At 40.6% G+C, this 20,528-nt stretch overlaps 1 protein-coding gene across 3 annotated transcripts; it reads right to left on the bottom strand.

The window, feature by feature from the left end:
* Positions 1-136: 136 nt before the first annotated feature.
* ptbp2 (polypyrimidine tract binding protein 2) lies at positions 137-17,423 on the bottom strand. 3 transcript variants are annotated; one of them, XM_022743578.1, is made up of 14 exons: positions 17,350-17,423; positions 15,642-15,669; positions 13,183-13,201; positions 9,253-9,425; positions 8,511-8,651; positions 7,762-7,917; positions 7,558-7,668; positions 7,222-7,432; positions 6,739-6,854; positions 4,608-4,641; positions 3,849-3,941; positions 2,319-2,535; positions 1,800-1,877; positions 137-1,656 (listed from the first exon to the last, which is right to left on the bottom strand). In XM_022743578.1, exons 1-14 carry the CDS (start codon positions 17,355-17,357, stop codon positions 1,527-1,529), a joined length of 1,515 nt encoding a protein of 504 aa, XP_022599299.1. In that variant the 5' UTR covers positions 17,358-17,423; the 3' UTR covers positions 137-1,526. The 3 variants fall into 3 exon arrangements, with proteins under 3 accessions (XP_022599299.1, XP_022599298.1, XP_022599296.1); XM_022743577.1 differs by having other exon boundaries at positions 7,234-7,432; positions 13,141-13,201; XM_022743575.1 differs by having other exon boundaries at positions 13,141-13,201.
* Positions 17,424-20,528: the final 3,105 nt, after the last annotated feature.

The following is a 20,528-nucleotide window of genomic DNA, read 5'->3' on the forward strand; positions in this document are numbered from 1 at the left end:
CTCAATCTGGCTTATTACAGCTTGTTTTCAAGTGTCTCCAAAATGGATTTTGGCTTCCTTCCCACCCTGGGACTGAGGCGGCTTCAGGAGGAGTGAGCGAACGGACAGAACAGAGGAGAGAGACAGAGGAGGTGAATGCAGAGCTACAGAAGAGTTTTATTAGGCATGCTACAGAGGTAATGCAGTGTACACCAAAAGACCATGAGAGGGAAAACTCAAAAAGCAGGAAACCAAGTCGCACCTCCCCTTGTTAGAAAATAATCCAACCTTTAATTGTGCCTCTTCAAAACTATACCAAATCGTTACATTTTGAGCTGTAGAAAATCAGACTTAGAGGAAAAAATATACAGAACTATTATTTCTGAGCAGACACGCTCAAGTCCAGAGGTTTTATTGTATCAAAAAAAACGAGTGGGAATTTACTCGACACTTAACATTCTGGGCATTTTTCCTGAAATCAACATTTCATTATTTTCAAATGCTTTTTTTTTTTTTTTCTCGTTAAAATGAATTAAAGGAACAGGAACTAAAGGCACAGAAACTTTGGTCCAACCGAGTAGCCCTCTCGAGTAAACTGTCACATGACAATGAAATCACAGTGGACTCATCTTCTATCTGCTTCCACAGCATGCAACACTTTCTGATGTGAGATCCTATCGTCACTACACATGCTCAGAAAACCATTGTCACTGACAATTACATCTCACTGATATGGAAAAGCATGGAAGGCTTCAAAAAACACACATAAAGAAATACTTAGCCGTGAGCCACGCTGTGATAGTTCGTCTTAAGCATGAATTGTGAAGCCCAAACTGGGGGAGTTCAACCTCGCACTGAACGTACTTGTGGAATAATGGAATTCAAGTTAAACTGCCTGTCACAGGCTGCTGTAAAAACTCTGACATGTTTCCTCAGGAATATTCCTCTCTCCTGCTGCTAGACTAAAAAAGAAAATGTTATGAATCTAAAACTCTGAAACAGAACAGAACAGCTTCGCCTGGTTGGTGGCACAGCTTCAAAAACTGTAATAATGTCTAGAGGATGACAAAACAGCTTGTGTTCTCACCAGCCCCCAAAAATATTCAATACCAATGTGCCTCAAAAGCTTCGGAGGGTATTAATGAAGACGTCCATCTGTATAAACAGCTGATAATGTCAAGTAAGGCACATAAGTACTTTATCTTTTCAACTAAATCAAGAATTAAACATTGATCTACATCAAACTATCGTACAGGAGGACAATCAATCATGTCAATATCTGTGACATAAAAATACAGAGGTACAGTTAAGAACAGCTGGGAGGATCCAGATTCTGCAACAACTGTTCTTTAAAAAAAGGATGAAAGTCAAAGGTTTCAGTGTCTCTCAAGGAATGACAGGATCAACAAAACCCCAACAACAAAACTGATGAAATCACTGTGGTCCCCCCCCCCCCCCCCCCCAGTGTCCAGACACAGTCTGAAAGGTTGCTGACCGGCTCTGAGACAGTAAACCCTGGAACTGTCACCAGTGTGTGGGTCACGTTCTCAAATGGTGGACTTGGAGAAGGAGACTCTCAGGTGCTGGTTGCCTCCCATGTTGTAGTTGTGAAGGTCGATCAGGGCCTGGATCGCTTCCTCCACCGTCGACATCTGGATCAAAGCCATTTTACGATCCCTGGAACATGTGACACAGTGTGTGAGGAGCACAGGAAACTAACTGCACCAACAAATGCTAAATTCAAATCACCAAGACGGATCCTTTGAAGGATCTCCAACACTAACAACTAACAGAAATATGATTCTTTCAGGCGTACGTACTGGAAAAACTTGAATGCTTTCACAGTGCCTCCAGCGTTGGAGAAGAGCAGCCGCAGGTCGTCCTCCGTCACATCTTGTCTGTTCAGATGAAACCACAGATGAGAGTCAGGAGTCACTCACAGACTTCACTGGGACTCGATCTTTGGCACTGAGCAGTTCTTATGAAAGCTGTCTCCTGATAATAATACATTTTTCAATGCTTTAAGCAGAATCCCATTCACCTCCACTGAGATTTTATATCTGAACAAATCAAAACAAAGCCTGCATGGCTCGATACCACCAGAGGGAAGAGACAAAACACACTCAGCTGTCAGTTTATTAGGAACACCTAGCTAAAACAAATGCAGTCTAACACAACAGTCCTGCAATAAACCCTCCTTCATGGAGGTGATACTGTCAACGTGTTGATTCAACTGCATGATCATTATGGAGGCTGCATGTTGACAGGTGTTTTTAAGTCCTGGTAGTGTGAACCTGGCTCACTGTCACGGCTTCTTCCTGCGCTGGCGTGGTACTTACGGGATGTTGGAGAGGTGGAGGGTGGCAGAAGGCGGGAAGATGTTCTGGAAATTCTTGGATCCTGGTTTCTTAAAGCGGTGAAGCGGGGAGTTGGCGTAGTCTTTGGTCAGGCCCTGGTCGTCCAGGCCGTCGCGAGGCAGCGCCACCGTCTGGTGCTTAGACAGCGTCACCCGGATGATCTTCCCGTACATCTTCTGGCCGTTCAGGTGGCTCATCGCTGTGGACGTTACAAAGAAAAGGAAGGTTCGTAACGATGATGATGCTGCAGCCCGTCATGTGGTGTTCACTGGCTGTTCTAACAATAAGAAAACTGCACAGTCAAAACTAGAACAATATCCAAATGAGAAACAGTGATTGTGTTTACATCCTGTTCTGAAATGAACCAGCTGAACAAACAGAACTGCTTACACACAGTTAATGCTTCAGTGGCTCATTAAGGCCTGAAAGTTACAAAACACTTTGTGCTGTTACAGTGAAAATGTACACAGTCACTTAGCTGGTTGCACCAGGTGATGACAGCTCTTTATAAAGTAATACTCCCTCTGCTTATGACAGCTGCCTTACAGTCACTGCCAACAGAGAAGTAGATGATGCTGCAGGAGTTGTCTAGTGCCTCACTGAGTCAGTACCAAGCTACCTGGATCTAGGGGTGGACGATGTGATGTAGAGGGACAGCTGCAGGACCTATAGTCTGCCTCTGTGAATAATGTGTTCATGCAGTCAGTTGTGTATATAGGAGTCAGTTCTTATTCTTGTTAAAACTGTGTAACTCTAGGAATATTAATAATACCCTGATTTTTGATAATAAATATATTATTGTCATGTTTTTGGGAAAATGTTTACCTTTGTAAGATGTTTATGAATCATGACATAATGAAGACCATGATGATCGGTCATGTGACCTCTGAGTATGGATTTATCACACCTGTGAACGCTCTGATTATACAGAGTGAACCTGAAGAAGCCGCAGGTGAAACGTGCTGTTCGCTCTCAATACCAGTCACGGTGACGTCGTCTCAGTGCGCCGTGGTTACATTTGACTTATACTTTAGTTGTTCCTGCGACCTACCAGCACCTGCCCGTTAATACTGGCTGTGGTTGAGAAACGGTAACTGAAGATGAAGGTGGGTGAATTGGTCCTGAACAGAAGCAGCTCTGGTTTAAACGTCTTTCTCTTGATTCTTGTCGATGAACTTTTTCGCCGTCTCAAGCAGAATGACTGAACCTGGTTGTGATTTCCCCCGTTTTTGCAAATTTAAAATTAAAATCCAACAGAAACCACTAATGAATAAACAGCAAACAACAGTGTTTTAATGCAGACTGATGTTGCAGGGACTACAATCATCATGCTGCTGTGATTTAAAGCATCAAAGGGTTAAATCGAAGTGCTTTAGAGGAGATTTCATAATATCAAGATATATATTGTGCATCATGATGAAGTTATTTTAGGCCGTATCGCGCTGTTCTACTTGGATTAAAGACTATTTAGACCTGCATGACCGAGCTTGGTTGGGTATGACATCTGCTTACCGAGCTGGGCCTGGTTGGCGTCCGACATCTGAATGAGAGCGCTGTCCTTCTTATTGTAAAGGATTTTCACCCTCTGGACATCCCCATACACTCCTGCATTAAAGCCGCAGGCAGGAGGAGGAGAAGAGGTGAGGTGGAGAGAGAGCAGACAGTTAGACAATTAAAAAGTTAGCACTGGAGAAAAGGATATTTACAGACAAGAAGCAAAGAAGAGAGAACAGCGTACACACAAGAAATTTACAGTAGACTTTTAGAGAGAGAGAGAGAGAGAGATTGAAGACGAGACGAGACAGAGAGTGAGGAGGACGTGAGAGAGAGAGAGAGAGAGAGAGAGAGAGAGGTGTAGAAAGAAGGGAAAGAGAGAAGAGACACCCTCTAAACAGATCAGTTATCAAGCTGAGTCAGATGCTATGAATAAAAACACCATGCAAAAATAATTAAGACTTAACCGTAAATGAACTGATTACTACAAAATGAAATTTAGGGCAAAGTAATAAACATTAACCCAAACCAATAAACAGGGGACAAGAAGGTACAAGCTACTGCTCTCAAATAAAGATACATAAGACTGTCATAATAATAATAATAATAACAATGATAAGAATAATAATTGTAATAATAATAAAGACAAATGTGTCAAAGATAGAATGGAAATAGAACAAAAAGAGGTGGTAGAAGAGAGAGAGGTAGAGAGAAAGAGAGGTAGAGAGAGAGAGAGAGGAAGAGAGTGAGAGAGAGAGAGAGCTAACGATAACATACCGAAGAGGGTAAACAGACTTTGGGGCGTAACCATCTTTAGAGGGAGAGAAGAGCAACAAGCAGCGTGAGACAGGTAGAGAGGTAGAAGAGTCGGAGCGGAGCGGAGGTAGAGATGGACAGATCGATCCAGAACGGAGGTAGGTAGGAGGAATGGTGGTTTTTGTTTTCCCCCCGGAGAGTGATGGAGGTGGTGGGTCATGGAGGAGGGGAGCAGGCGGCAGAAGAGTCATGGTGGGGGGAGTTTTGAAGGGGGGAGGGGAGGTGGTTAATGAGGGGAGGAGGAGGTTGAAGTGGAAGGGGTGATTTGAGGGGGTTAAAAATTACCCAGCAGCACATGGAGGGAGGGGGGAGGCAGGATGAATGGAGGGGAGAAGGAGGGGTGGGAGTAGAGAGAGAGAGAGAGAGAGAGAAAGAGAGAGAGAGAGAGAGAGAGAGAGAGAGAGAGAGAGACAGACAGAGAGAGAGAGGGGGAGATGAATAGGGAGGCAAATGCAAATTGGGGGGAAAATAAAAAATAAAAGTGAGGAGGGGGAGGGACAAAAAATAAAATATAGGTCAGTACACTGGAATAATGCAGGTAGTTTGGTCAGAGATAATGGCTTGGATCAATGTTCTCTTTAGTCAAAATACAGCAAATAACTTGTGCCAAATGTATTTCACCCTGGACAAGCATGGGGTAAAGGTACATTCTCGTCAAAATCATAATAAAATCAACAATATAAAGTCATAACCATGGGATAAAAACAACATGCAGCAGGTCAGACATCTGAAGATCTACAATCTTTCAGCGAGGGAGAATGAGGCTACGACAGTATGAGAAGCTGAGGGGGGAAAATTAGTTAGGAGACCATGCAGTTAAAATTTTGCAGTATAATTTAGGCATGCAAGAGTTGATGTGAAGGCCACTTGAGTAAACGGTGGCGTTCACACAAGTCCAAGAAGCTAAAAGAAAGCTTAAAGCACAGTATCTTAACATCACAGGTTCAGTTCGAATGGTTCAGATACTGTCAGAGGCTCCAGGATGACACACTCATTCACAGCCAGAGAGAACAGACTGATGAGGAGAGAGAGACATTAGGTGGGACAAATTAGATGCTATTAAGTCACAGTTTAAAAAAGAAAAAGAAAAAAAGAAAAAAAAAGAGAAAAGGCAGAAGAACAGGGAGAAAAGACGGCAAGTGAGCATTTCAGAGAGGCAGGTATTTGTTCCCAGAACTGAAACACAGGCGAGGAGACCACAGAATGATTTCATATGAGCTTTCATATGAGCTGAGGAGAGGTGAGGAGAGCTTAGAGAGAAAAACAGAAGAGAGACAGTTAGCTGAGTTAGATACAGTTTGACAAGAGGAGGGAAGGGCAGAACATCGGAGGAGAGAGGAGGGGAGGGTTTTAGTGTGGTGACAGAAACAACAAATCCCCCTCTCTCTTACGGGGACATAATGAGTCCTGACCAAAAGGAAAAAAAAGCAACAGCAAGGCCCTGGGCATGTAAAGGACACTAGAAAATACAGCAAAGGAAAGGTTAGACAAAAAAATCTTGCTTCATATTAAAAATAAGTGGAATAACAAGAGGACCAGTCCATTTCTATCAAAGAGGTTTGGATTCCTTAGTCGTGCCCAAGGACAGTTCAGTGATTAGTGACTATCACAAATAATCCTACACAAACTCTGAGCTCCTCAGACTCGACAGAACACAGGAGGATGTTCCTGGATATTTTCAGTCTGACTACAAAGAGAAAGTTTGTAAATTAAAAAGATGAAATAATTCTATGGGTGAACAAAACCTCCCTCTCATTCTCACTGAATCTCACAGAAGAGTCTCATTTTTTAAGTGTCTCATATTTAACTTCATAAAACTGAACTTAAGATGAAACTGTCCAAGATCACATGTAAATGTGCACCATTAAGTTTAACTGGTCAAATATGTGCAAAAAATCCCACCATGGACCTTCTTCATGTATCCTGAATGACAGACACCAGACGATGAAAATGGTAGCACAAGGAGGACGACTGGGCTTAACCAGCAAAAAATAAAGAGAGAACAGAGGGATGGAGGTGGCGGGTAGGAGTGATGGAGTTCAAGCCTTAGACGGTCCATTTTACTGGTGGTGTTTGGATGAGTGTTACTGACCTCCTCGTTGAGGTTGCTGACCAGCAGGACCCCGCTGGACCCTGTCTGTCCAGCCAGGGCCACCCTCCCTGCAGCAGCAGCAGCTGCTGCTGCGGCGCTCAGAGGGTTCAGGGCTCCTGACAGGAAGGAGACAAAACAATCATGGAATGGAGAGCAGCACTTCCACTGAACCGCTGCATTACAACACTGAGGAGGACGCAACTTTTACACCAGCCAAAATAACTTTGGTGTTTTCTATCTAGGCAAGAAATTCAGCAGCAGTCACCAAACAGTTTGTATCACCTCAATTTAAAGTGTTTACAGATGAATCAAACCTGAGTCTGATCAAAGTCTCATAAGAATAAATCCATACCATGTGAAGTCTAATCACATAGCTGCGTACTTCAGAACTGTCTGGTCATTAGCACAAGTTAAAGCATTTAGCTTGAGGGTAATAATAACAAAAACAAAATAAAAAGGAAGAAATATAAAAGTGTGATCTACCTGGGATCTTACCGAGGAGGGAGTTGGAGTCTTTGCTGAAGGCGGCGGCCACCGAGGGGTCGATGCTGGGCTGGCCGTCACCAGCAGGAAGCTCGGGCCGCGTGTAGTCACGACTCTTATCGTTGTTGTACTTGACGTTCAGATTAACGAGCTTGGAGAAGTCGATACGCAGCGTGCAGCATGAGTTGTAGATGTTCTGGCCGTCCAGCGCCTGGCAGGGAGAAAAATCATCATCCTCTGTGTTCAACTATTACAGCTGGTGATACAAAGCACTAACAGACAGTAACAAAGCTGCATCACATGACTACCCGGAGCAGCAGGCAAATGACCTCTCACCAGTTTGGCCTGCTGTGCGTTGACAGGATCACTGAACTGTAGAAGAGCCTGGAACTGATTGTTCTTAGTAAATGTGATTATCTTCATGACTGTGCCGAACTTAGAGAAAATCTGCCAACAAAACAAAGAAAACACAAACGCTTACTCTGAATACTCTTAACATGACAACTGAACCACTTCTTTCTCACAGAAACTGTCCCACACCTGTTGCAGCACATCCAGCGTTACAGGGTAGAACATGTTGTCGATGATGATCCGCAGCACGGGACTGGAGGCTGCGGCCAGAGCCTCCTGAACATCTGAGCTCGGCGACCCACCGGACTGGACTGCTGAAACCGCCTGCAGCACTGCCTGAGTCCGCTACGGCCAAACACAAGCTGTCAATCACTGGTTCTTACAATGGAGCACGCCAGACGAGAGGATAACCCGTTTTAATAACCATTAATGCGCTGAAAACATAACAAGCAGGGCTCCAGCTTAAGGGCCCCCCGTCGTTCCGGGGCCGATAACAATATGATCAGAGAGGATGCAAATTAATTCTGGGATGAGAGTTGAAAAGAAAAAAAAAAAAAAAACTGATAACATTGCAATAAACTGTGATTAAAATAAAGCAATGAAAAAAAGAGCTGAATTTCCAGACTACTTTCAGGTCACATCCCTGTTTACCCAGAGTCATAAAAAATATTAACGATTTGTGTCATAATGCTGTGAAATCTTGAGTAACGGCTAATTTAATTTAAATTTAATCCGTTTATCCGTGAGTCCTAGTGAATGTTTGTGCCAAATCTAAAGCAGTTCCGTCGAGGTGCTACTGAGATATCGTGTCCAGGAGAACGGATGGACGGACAACCTGAAAACAATATGGCTCCAGCCCTGACTGTCACTGGCACGGAGGAATAAAATCAATCAGCAGATCAATAGATAATGAAAATAATCATTAGTTGCAGGCCTACCTGATTGCCAGCATCAGTTTTGAGTTCTTTGTGATTGGAGTACTGAATGAAGACGGGGACGTTGCGGATATGAGGAGTTACTGTGGTGTAGTAGTTAACCATAGTGATGGCCGCCTCCTCCGTCCCCATCTCCAAGAACGCCTGGAAGCAGAGAAAACAAAAACCATCAACGTCGCTTTCACTCAGGAAGTAATTATCTGATCATTTATGTAAATCGGTAACAGATAAATAGACAGGCTTATCCTCAGACACATCACCTCTATGCCAGAGGTCAATACTGCAAAGTGCGTTAGCTGTAATTCACCACTGTGGTAAAATGTTATCAGTCCAACACAGACGAATCGTCTGAACGTTGAGATGAGGCAGCTGTCGATCGATCAACACTAACAGACACGCCGACGCTGCTACTGTGAGCAGAACAAAGTAGCTGCACTTGACAGGAATCTAGGGGACAAATGCCAAGTATGTTCTCCCGCCCTCCTCGGCAGACACACAATAGGCTTTTGGCCAGCCTTTCTATGGAGCTGTGGGCATGTTTCAGATGCACTTTGAGATAGTAAGAGCGACTGTGTCCACGGTGCTTGTGTGGTACAGCAAGATGTCAGCTGACACTTGACGAGACGAGAAAAATTTGACCACTGTTCTCCAGGGGAAAGAATACTCTCCATGACTAGTTTTTAAAAATTTCAGTACCATCGTAAAAATCTACAATCTCGCCATGTTATCAGTTTCTTCCACTCACCTGGTTCTTTCCCTTTAGTGTGAGGATGTTGGTGACTTTGCCAAAAGGCAAACCGAGGGCGATGACTTCAGTCTCTGAGGCCTCGTTGGGCAGCTTCCTGATGTGGAGCACACGAGATGGAGGGGCCTCCTCCACCCTGAGCTTTTTACTGTCACTGCCATTGGAAGCCCCGTCTACAATTTTAGCATAGGCACTGATTAACTGCACTTATCAATACAGGGACAGTCTGCCTCATTTAATGGATAAAGATGGCAACAGTTTGTATTTTTCTAGTGTCAAAAAATCCCTTGAAAAGACCAAAACCAACTACGTGTTTTTAGTCCATCTCTTAAGTCTGTAAACCGTACCATAATCCCCATACTTTCTGACTTCCTTTCTGTCTGAGCTCATTGTTTTCTACTGAAGCCATAATTCTTTCAAACTGATTTACAGTTATATACTTTCATTTTTAAAAAACACTAGATAATTTCCTAAAACAGCTGTTCACTGCAGTCTTTAGCAAACATCACTCAGACAGGAGGAAACGATGTACTTGCTGTGGACTGGGCGCTCTCTGTTGTATTCCTGGCAGCAGGATGGTGGATATTTGACGGAGTCAAAATAAACTACAGTGTGTGTGTTCATGGTAAGATACCATAGATATATCAGACTTTGGATACACACACAGTGTTAACATAAATTCATTGTGAGTTTTGCTCTCCACACATGGCAGTGGTAGTTCCTGGTGGTGTTGTTGGGGCTGTAACAATCAGTTTCAGTATTTCAGTGTTAACATGTTCATGCTGTAAGAGGAATAGTAGTTTTGGGAGACTGTGCTCTGGGTAAATATAGTGGGGGTGTAAGGACAAATATAAAAGAAGATGCATATCTATGAGTTGTGATAATGAATTAAGATTGTGCAGTTCACTTGGTCATTTTTAAAAAATGTTTAATATATGGTGATAAATAAATATAAAATTGAGATATGATCATTATCAATGGATAAATGTAGCAGTCAAAGTTGTTTTATTTCCTTTTTTCTTATTTTCTCTCTTTTGGTCTCTGTATGTTTGACAGGCTGGAAGTCCTAGTGTTTGATGTCTAATCTTAGTGGTGAAAAGTTTATTTCTGTTTTTGGTCCTTGTTCCAACTTTCTCTGATTATACATTGGCCTGTAGTGAGAGGGTTGCCTCCTCAGGTAACATTATGTAGAGAGGTGGTAAAAAGCTATGGCGTCAGCCCACACCTTTCATTGGCGTGTTTTGCTTCTATAATGTGTATTTACTATCTATAAATATTAATAAGGACCAAAATAAAATTGAAATGAAATTTTAACTTTTATCTGTATACTGGCAACATTTACTCTTTTGATACAATTCTCTATACACAGTGTAGATTTTTGTCCACTCTTTAAGCTCTGTGATTGGTGCTTGGACTGGACCAAATTTACTGTTTCCATTTGTGAAAACAAAAGCTTTTATTCTGAAGGATTTGGGCCTGAAATCTTGTTGTGACTAGTTGATCACGGAGGCAAACCTCCAGACAACGATCGCTTTGGTCAAACACGCAGCCAAGAAATTTGCTGCACAAGTAGATGCACGTCATGACGGACGGCCAATATATATCACTGGCCAATAAGTAGCACAATGAAATTATTGTTCTTGCTCTGATAACAGAATTTCAGCCCACAATCACTGCCAATAACCAGTCGCATGCTGAGGAGCGGGAACGCCACTAAAGACCTGGTTCTCAGTGGAGATTCCCGCCTCTCTCTTCACCTGCTCTGTGTCGGTTACTATTTGCTCTGCTGATGGCTGTGTGTGTGTGTGTGTGTGTGGAGCTCAGCCTTGTAAACAGTGCAGAGGCCACAGATCTGAGGTTGTATTTCATTTGAGTTGACAACGACAATGCCTGTTGACCCTTAATCCATCAGTAGGGGAGACGATAATCTTGAACAAGCAGAATACAAACTTTCAGAAATCTTCCCTTTTAATCCTCAATAAACACACATATGGAGCTTGTTGTGCTAACAGTGAATGAATGAGCTGAAAATAAATACTAACTGTATTTAACAGTTGAGCCAAATTAGCCCCGTGTCTATAGACTCATTTATTAGGAGGATTAGTGGGAGTCAGCGTCCGACCATCCACACCTACTTCATGCTGTGATTGGTCACCTGTGTGGAGGTGAGAGAGGAGCCAGGCATCAAGCTCTATTTTGTCTTTTTTCTTTTTATTTGTTACAAAACTATTTAGTGACACTTCTCACAAGAACAACCAAGTGCTACAGAGTGAAAATCTCCCAGGAGAGATTGTCTGGCTGTCTGGCACCATTATCCCCATTTTAAAACTACATCACGTCTCCTCTCTCTCCATGACGGCCAGTCTTCACTCTGCTATCCACTGTGGCCTTTCAAATCAATTAGAAACACATCTGAACTAGTTCTGAGAGAATGTAAACCAGTCTTTAGCCAGTTTACTGTAAAAGATTTGCACCTTTGAATAGCTCAGCAGCTTTAGCTAAGCAGTAATTTGTCTGACAGTGCGTTAAGTTTTTCTAATTTCTAATGTTTGTAGCCAACAAATACTTATCAAAAAGTAGATGAGGATTGGTATCAATTAGTCTATGTAGGTTCATTACAAACACATTTACAGTAAATGAATGTAATATTTATTCTAGTGATAATATGACAACACAAAAGGTGCCCAATCACATCTTTAAAGTGCTGGCCTGGGATCATCTCTCTCTTCAGGAATTATCTTTAATTGTGAACCAGTCTGACCCGGTCGACTCACCTGCCTGTCATCTAACTCCAAGCCACGTGTCAGCACACACTGACATGAAACTGGTGGCAGAACTCAGTCACTCACTGTCATTTTCTAACTGTAAGAACACTGTGAGATACAATAGAAACATAATTTAATGTTCATCACACTAATCTAAAAGCCAGCGAACTGTTGACGTTTGTCTTGATATTCTATCCCTGCAGCCCAGAAAAATGATGATTTGTTAATAAAGAATTTCACATATGCAACATGTGGTCACAATAATGAGATGTATAGCTACAGTGAACTAATGACTATTTATTTATTAATGTATTCACACTATTACCAAGTAACCACTGTAAGATTTTGTATAGCTCAGATATATTCATCTGAAGTTTTGTTTTATTGAGAACAGAATTATTATTATTAATAATAATAATAATAATAATAATAATAACAACAACAACAACTTGGTTTAGTCTCACACCTGACCTGCTCATATTTAATCTTTTCTTTTTTGAGAGCTATCATAACAGGACGTTTAAAGTCCTGCATTAAATGAAAATGAACCATTTGGTTATTCAAGATCACTGATGGTTGATATTGTAAAGCTACCAAAACACAAAAGCAGCCTGAGAATCTTGATCTCACATTATTTAACAGTTCCCTCGGGTAACATTAGCTTGGATGTGTAGCGGTGGTCGACTGGGACTTTGATTAAAGAGACAATCTCCCAAAACCCTTGTGTGTGCCTTTACCATTGTTCCTTATTTGGTGAAACAGTCTTAACTGTACACGTCTTCTCTGTGCAGCGGTGTGAACAGTCATCCTTAATTCTGCAGTTTTCTCCGAGATGCTTCTGACATCATCTACAGAGCAGGCATTAAAATGCAGTGGTATCCAGTATGTCTGTTCTAGTCACATGCTGTGGTGTGTGGGTGCCCACCTACTGAGGAGCGTGATGTTATTCAGACACTAAAAAGCTCCCATGAGAGAACAGTAAAACCCGTGCAGCCTGTTTCACTTTTCAAACACCTATTAATCCTTTGATTCCTCTTAAAGCCACCTGTCACTACCGATCAAATGGCTTCATGCAAATTCTGTCAATCCCCTCCCTATTCAGGGGTGGTCGGAACGAACTCACCACTGATACTGCTCATGCCAGAGTTGGGACTGTTGTACATACTCAGCTCATCTGATCCTCTCTGCGAACAAAAAAAAAAATCACAAAGACAGACAGTCAGACATGGTTGTGAAATAATGGGGGAAAACTATTTTCATTTTCCAGACTGGCCCTCAAAGACAACAATAAAACAGCTCTCTGAAGACAGTTTAAAGGGACAAAAGGGGGGCAGAGGAGTCAGTGGAAAGAGACATAAAGCAGCAGAAGAGTGGTCCGACTCCTCCTCTGCTGGTGTGGGTTTAATCTTGCTGAATTTAAGATGTCAAGATGTGTCATTTCATCCTGAGCTATACTAGGTCCCAGAAGGCTTGCTGGAGCTGACGGGCGCCTTGTGCTCTTAAACCTGACTGATGGGATGACGAAGAACCTGGCTGGGGACCCATTACACACACAACTTTATAATAGCTTCATACACCCTCTCCTTGTTTCTGTCTGACTGAATTTGAACCAATTGTTCTTCTGTCACTAACATTCTTTATGGTTACGATAAACTAGATGTTGTAGGCCCTGCTACAGCGGCATGTCACAAATAAATTGAAAGGGTAATAAAGTTGTCTGACTTAGGTCAAAATGTGAGCATGCAGTGCACGAGCTACAAGAATCCCAAGACATGATTTCTCGCCTAACAGCTGGCAGTCCTCTGTGTTTTGTATTTGACGTTGAAATATTGATGAAATAAAAAGGGCGGCAAAGACCACCATATCAGAGGAATCAGTATTTTATCACTGTTCCGTTTCCTTTCGAAAAGAGGACTTTAACTTTGTTTTGTGCTGCAGCTGGCACTCAACAAATCTGGTTAGGTAGCCAGAACAACAACGCACTTACACAGGGAAACAGGTTTGTTTAGTGATCAGCAGGGACACAAGCCCAACCCATTTCATTAAAGCCAGTCTTATATTTAAAAGAAATCAGATTGTTCTGGTGTTAACGTGCGGCTACGCTGTCAAAAAAGGAATTTAAAATGAAATGTCTTCATGGCGTGTCTCTTTATATTAACTTCACGCTGATTTATTGTGTTACAAAAGGTTTAAAACACAGCAGTAACCTCAGGCTAAGTCAGCGCTCCATTTTGGATTTTTCTTTCTTTTGTTCTGTAGAATCTACTGTAAATCTATTATTAACCATCAGTCCAACAAATTAACATGCCAAGAATTACATTACAAGTCAGATTTAGGAAAGAGGGAGGATGCATAGATCATCAAGATCAACAATGATTTTTGAATGTGTTGGAAATGTTGACAAAAAATACCAAAAGTGTCTCAAATATGAACATTTTCCTTATATGATAAATTAATGAGGGCTGCAGCTAACGATTATTTTCCATACCGGTTAATCTGCTGATCATTTTCTGAATTAATCATTTGTCTATGAAACATCAGAAAACATGAATGAAAACTTCCCTCCTCACTTTACTAGAGCCCATAGTGACATGGTTAAAAGTCATGTTCTCTCTGAACAGCAACAAAACCCAAAAATATTTAATTAAATCCAATGTAAGAAGCAGCTAATTTCCACATTTGAGAACCTGGAGTAAAATCAAATAAAAGAACAAACTGGCTGGGAAAAAAAAAAAAAAAAAACAAACTTAAATGATTAATCACTTATCAAAATAGTTGCCAATTAATTTCCTCTTAATCAACTAAGCCACAAGTCTTCGCAAATCTAAAATTTATATCTTTGGATTTAGAGCTGTTAACAAATCTCTGGTTATCTGTGACAGGGATGTGTAACAAATTTCTGACATTTTATAGCGTAAATGAGTGACCAATTAATCAAGACAACAATCTGCAGATTAATCGATAATGAAAATAATCACTATTTACTGCACTAGCAGAAGTTTAAACTGCTTCATTTGAAGTAACTGAGGCAGAAAAATCTTTTAAAAAAGAATCACAGTTTCTGGAGCTGCCCCCTCAAGTCAATGACTTGAGTCATCAGTCTAAAAGGCTGACTCACATTTTGTCATTACAATCACTGCATTATTTCCTGTGTCATTATACCCAAAGCAACAGCATGGCAAGGTTTAAACCATACAAACTCAGTCTTGTCTCAAAACGTTCAAACCACAAAACTAACTGCACTAGAAGTAGAGAGTGGTGGAAATGCAGGGCAGTACAACTCATCCAGTGTTTTCCCATTACAGACAATGAACAAAGACATTAGAATGTGGGTCTTACAGGTAAATTAACATGGTTTACAAATGTCTACAACAATAATGTCCACTCAATGCTGATTTCTTTTAATAAATTCAGATGTATAGCTATTTACCAGTCACTGCTGCCCTCTCTGAGACCTTCACTAATGCTGCTTCAATATCTGTGGTCTAATCTGAAGCTGTTGTTCAGCTGCAGCAGTATGCAAGTAAAAATGTGGATGCTGTTTCATAATGCCACAAAAAAACACCTACAGTGTCCAAATCAGGCTCATGTGATTTGTGTATTGAACACTAGGAGAAAACCCACCTTCACTCCAACTGCAACATCACCGATGCTGAAAGAGAAAGAATTTACATTTGGTCAAAATGATTTAAAATGGAAAGACAAAACAAACTAAACACAAAATAAGAAAGCAAGATTCTGTCAGAACCATCTGATGTCAATCATTTGGTCTGAAGTAGACTGTAAGTCGTTTGACAGTTTTAATGTGTCTTCACCAAGTGTAAATTGTTGGTGCCAATTTTATGTTCTGATAAATCATATATACAGCTGCACAATTAATCAAAATATAATTTGAATCGCAATATAAATAGGTGCAATATCCAAATCGCATGAGCTGAAAACAAAAATTTTTTTTTTTTTTTTTTGATAAAGGTAAAATGTGTCACAATGTGTTGTGCATCGTTAGCAACATAAGCGTTGTGGTGCTACAGAGACGCCCCGGCCTACAAATCATATTCACCAGGTGTAAAGGAACATGTTTGTTTGGTACAAGACCAACAACAATCACATCATCATTTTAAAATTTTTTTCAGTGAATATAATATAAAATCACAATCACAATATCTGCCACAATGATCGCAATAATTTTTTTTTTTTTTCCATATGGTGCAGCCCTAATCATATACTGTATATCAGAAAATACCAAGTATTGTGACAGCATTTAAACAGATTGTTGTTAGTCAGCCAGAGGACACAGAAATGTTCAAATCTGATGCCACATACTTAGACACAATAATATCATTAGTCCCACTGTGAACCAAAGGTGATCCTTAATTGTATATTCTTCATAGAGTAATACCTACTAATACACATCCAGGCTTTTCATTCTGAAGAGAATGCCTCAGTATCAGTACACTTAGAACTCACTCTCCCCCTTATGTATCAAAGTTACCATTTAGTTATGTGTGTATATCTATAACGTTAAAGCTGTGTCTGTATAACCTCTATTCTTCACCACATCTAAACTATCTGGAATGATGCTGTTATAGGGTTCCATCTTCCCCAGGGGGCTGATCCTCAAGTAAGGCTGAGGTCATGCTTCATTCATTCCCAATGCGTGGTCAACTTACATTCTTTGAATGACACACCCTACCAGACTTATTGTAACATTTCATATTATGGCCAACCCATTGTATCGCTATTGGAGTAAAATAGTAACGGTAGTTACCGTTTAACAATTTGTATGAATTCAACCGTACTGTTTCGCTAACGTTGGATTGAACAAGTGTTAGTACACATGTAAATTTAAAACCAGTTACATCTTATGCTATTTCAGGTTCAGTAGTTATAGCCGCTCGGTCAGCTAAAGCTAAGTCCGTTAGCTACAACACAAAGGATCAACGGCACTGTAGATTCGTTAGCATAACGGTTTGCTAAACATCACTAGCCGCTTCATTAGCATAGAGCTGTGAAATACGACTGTGGAGAAGGAATGGGTGATGGAACTGTATCAACACGTCTCACCAGGACGTCGTCATGTACGCTAAGCATTTATATCAAATATAAGTTACAACGCAGGTAATGTAATAAAGAGAGGGCGTTAGCTAAGTTATGCTAACGTGCTAACATTAGGCACTTCCTTAATGGAAGGGAGCGCGTGGCTATGGAAACCCGTTCACACACGCATACGACTCCTCCTTATTCCTATAAATGACGCATTTCACATAGTCGGTGCTGTGTGCCGCCTCAACATGTAACAAGATGTAGTTAGCATCGATGATAAAAACATTACCCGTCCATTTCTGTAGAGATTTTGCAATGCGTCCGCTTTCGGTCCTGTTTTCTCTCCAGTTTACACCTACACTGCGCACGCACACATACACACCAGAGCAAAATGGAGGCAAGACGATGCCGCGGCGGAAATGACCGGAAAGTTCCGAAGCTATTGAGCGCGCCGATGAGCTGCAGCTGCCAAGTTTGACGCTGTATTTGTGGTCTGTTGGGGAAATATTTAGCAATGCTGCTCTGCGTTGTGTTGGTTAGTAATGAAGATGCGGTGCCATCACCGTTTATTCTGACAGGACAGAAGATAAGGCAGAACCCTCAGGCCATCCATTACCATCACCAGCTCCTATAAACATGGAATAAATATAAAGGAAAAACAGGAGTAAGCTTATTCACTGTAAATCAGAGTGCAAATTATAAAATGACAGGGGAGTCAACTTTTTCTCCTAGTGTTACAGTTTCTACAATATGTTTCTTGTTTAACTAAAGCTGTCAAATGAATGCAGTGGAGTACAAAAAAATATACTTGAATTCCTGAGAGAAAACAAAGGTGTTGACTATTATATAAGCTAATAGTAAAAGGGTAAAAGAAACCACCACAGCCACAAAAAACCATTGAAATGAAAAAATAAACTCTATAATGATGTCAAAACTTATCTCTACAACAACTAATCCTTCATTGTCTCACTGCTCATGACTGAGCACCAGAGTTTGCTAACATTACATAGCATTTTGTATTGGAAATGAAATGACAAGCTAACATTGGAGATGAAAGGGTGCATAGGCTAGCTAACATTAGTTAGCTAAACTGTAACTTAAGGCTGAAGTTAGAAACTAGTAAACATTCGTTAGCTAAACTGTAACTTGGAAATCTATCGTAATATTTACAATTAGTAAATAAGTAAGTAGGATAAAAATTTATAACCAAAACTTGGTCAAATGTTAGTGAATTTTTATAAACTTGAATTTAAATTATTGTCAAATAAATAAAATAATAAATTGGTTAAACTAATTTTGGGGGTTTCATTTTATGGGATTCAGGTAATCAAATTAAACATTTTTACATGTCACAGTACAAAAAGCCTTTGTATTAATAATAAATTTAATGAGGTCTGAATTAACTGCTTCGGTTTTAGGGTATCATCATCATCTCTATTTTTTGTACATTAAAACAAAATGTCTGCTGTGAAAAGGGCCAATAACACGAGAATGTGCTGAAAACATACATACAAACATGGACCTAATGCAGATATGTCTAATATTAGGGGTGAAATAGGTTATAACTAACACAATAAGGGACTTTTATTTATTTATTTATTTAGAGTGTATCACATGGAGATCATGGTTTTACGGCCTCTTGACTTTATCATATGTCATGAAAATATCTTATTTGTTTCATATTTCACACACTGATAGTTTCATGAGAAAAATATCTGGCTCTTTAGGTGCTAATTTCTCCACTATGGGGATAAATTATTTACAGGGGCAGAGTGAGAATACAAATCAAAGCTTAAACAAAGCTTAAATTAATGATGATTTGTTGAACAACACATTAAACAAAACACATGCACATGAATTTTATTTTTATAATTTTATAATGTTACAGCGTAATTGTTATTTACACAGTACAGATTCTCTGATTTTATTTCTGTAGTTTGTGAAGAAACACTGTAGTACCTTTTAGAGTTCACAACTACATCAAAGTAGTTACAGTCTCAAAAAATTACTATTTAATTAATGAGTGTCTACAAATAATTAACATTAATAAGCTGGTATTAACTGCTGTTCAATTTGTATTGTATTTAGTTGTATTTCCACTTTCCACTTTTCATTCTCTATAACTTTAAGTTGTTAGTGCCTCATCTTCCTTCATTGAATCCTTCTGTAATAAGGATAAAAAATAATAACACAGACACAGACTTTAATTAACATATTAGAAATTCTGATGAAACCAGAGCAGAAAACGAAGCTATACAACATTATCCTGCTAAACAAATGGAACCGCTGTGGACCACGCGTCCTGCTGGATGGGGCTGACCACCGTGACGCAGTGCTACCTGTCCCTCTCCCTCCTGCTCTCTCGTTCCTTCCCTTCTGAGCCCATGATAGTTTTCTTGCCTTACAAGTAACAACTTTCACATTACACACAGTCATTTGATACAGTATGAAAATATTGATGGGTGCAGGTTTAAAATGTGTGATTGACATAAGGACACAGGTGTTGTCAGGATACCAAGGGAACGCTACACTATGAGATATTTATTTTTATTGTCCTTGTAACATTGTGTTCAATTACAACTTCCTGAAAATGTCTGATTAACACTAAGAAAAGAATTCCCAGAATGTCAAGGGAACTATACACAATACCACCCAGGGACTGTTAATTTGGCCCATTCAGAGGGCTTTTCTTTTTTTAGCAGGGCAGTTAGGGACTCCTCTTTCTTGCAAAGGTAAAAGGAAAGAGAGAAAAACAGGGCAGTTTTTGCATAATGATTAATCTTGACAGACATACGTCATGCTCCTGGGCTCCTGACAACGTCACACCCTGGGTGAAATTAACGCCTAACTGCTTATCTTAAAGGACCTGGGATTTAATTAAAAATGACATTTCCCCAAAGACATGCGCTTCTGAAGCTGCCATGTTGAAATTAGCTGATGAGGGGCCCTCTGAGCCAAAGGGAAATAAGCAAACTGTCAAACGCTCAGCAAATCACTGCCGTTTATCAGTCCTGCTCGCTGCTCAGGAAATAACAGTGGACTGACATCCTGCATGGTGCCCACTGCACCACCGATACAAGTCATATTGTTATTAACCAGGAGGAGGGGGACAAAAAAAACAAGCCTGTCAAATGTGATATGGAGACAAACAATGTGGTTGAGCTAAATACGGGAATAGGTTGCTGAAATGAGCCCTTAAGTCAGCACAGACGTATTCTGCCTCTGACAAAGGCAGAAATTTCTCTATTTTGTAATGAGTGCCACTCAAACAGTGAGTCCTCAACAGAATTAAACAAAATAGAGAAGGAAAATGAAATGCCACTGAACTGACACGGGACACTGCATCCAGTCCAGAAACTACTACCTCCGAGTTCAGAGTTGATGGAGCTTCTACACTGACTGTCAGTGAAGAGGAAGATGACAGCGACACAATGACAGATTTCCTGTTTTACCCCTTTAGCTGCAAAG

The sequence above is a fragment of the Seriola dumerili genome, unplaced genomic scaffold (assembly GCF_002260705.1).
Source record: "Seriola dumerili isolate Sdu_G_001 unplaced genomic scaffold, Sdu_1.0 BDQW01000069.1, whole genome shotgun sequence".
Classification (NCBI taxonomy): Eukaryota; Metazoa; Chordata; class Actinopteri; order Carangiformes; family Carangidae; genus Seriola; species Seriola dumerili.

Excerpts from the sequence above, each read along its gene's own strand:
- ptbp2 (XM_022743575.1), bottom strand. Across the intron at positions 7,669-7,761 it reads CGCTGGATGTGCTGCAACAG|ATTTTCTCTAAGTTCGGCAC; the intron begins GTGTGGGACAGT and ends TTTTGTTGGCAG. Across the intron at positions 2,536-3,848 it reads CGCCAACCAGGCCCAGCTCG|CGATGAGCCACCTGAACGGC; the intron begins GTAAGCAGATGT and ends TAACGTCCACAG.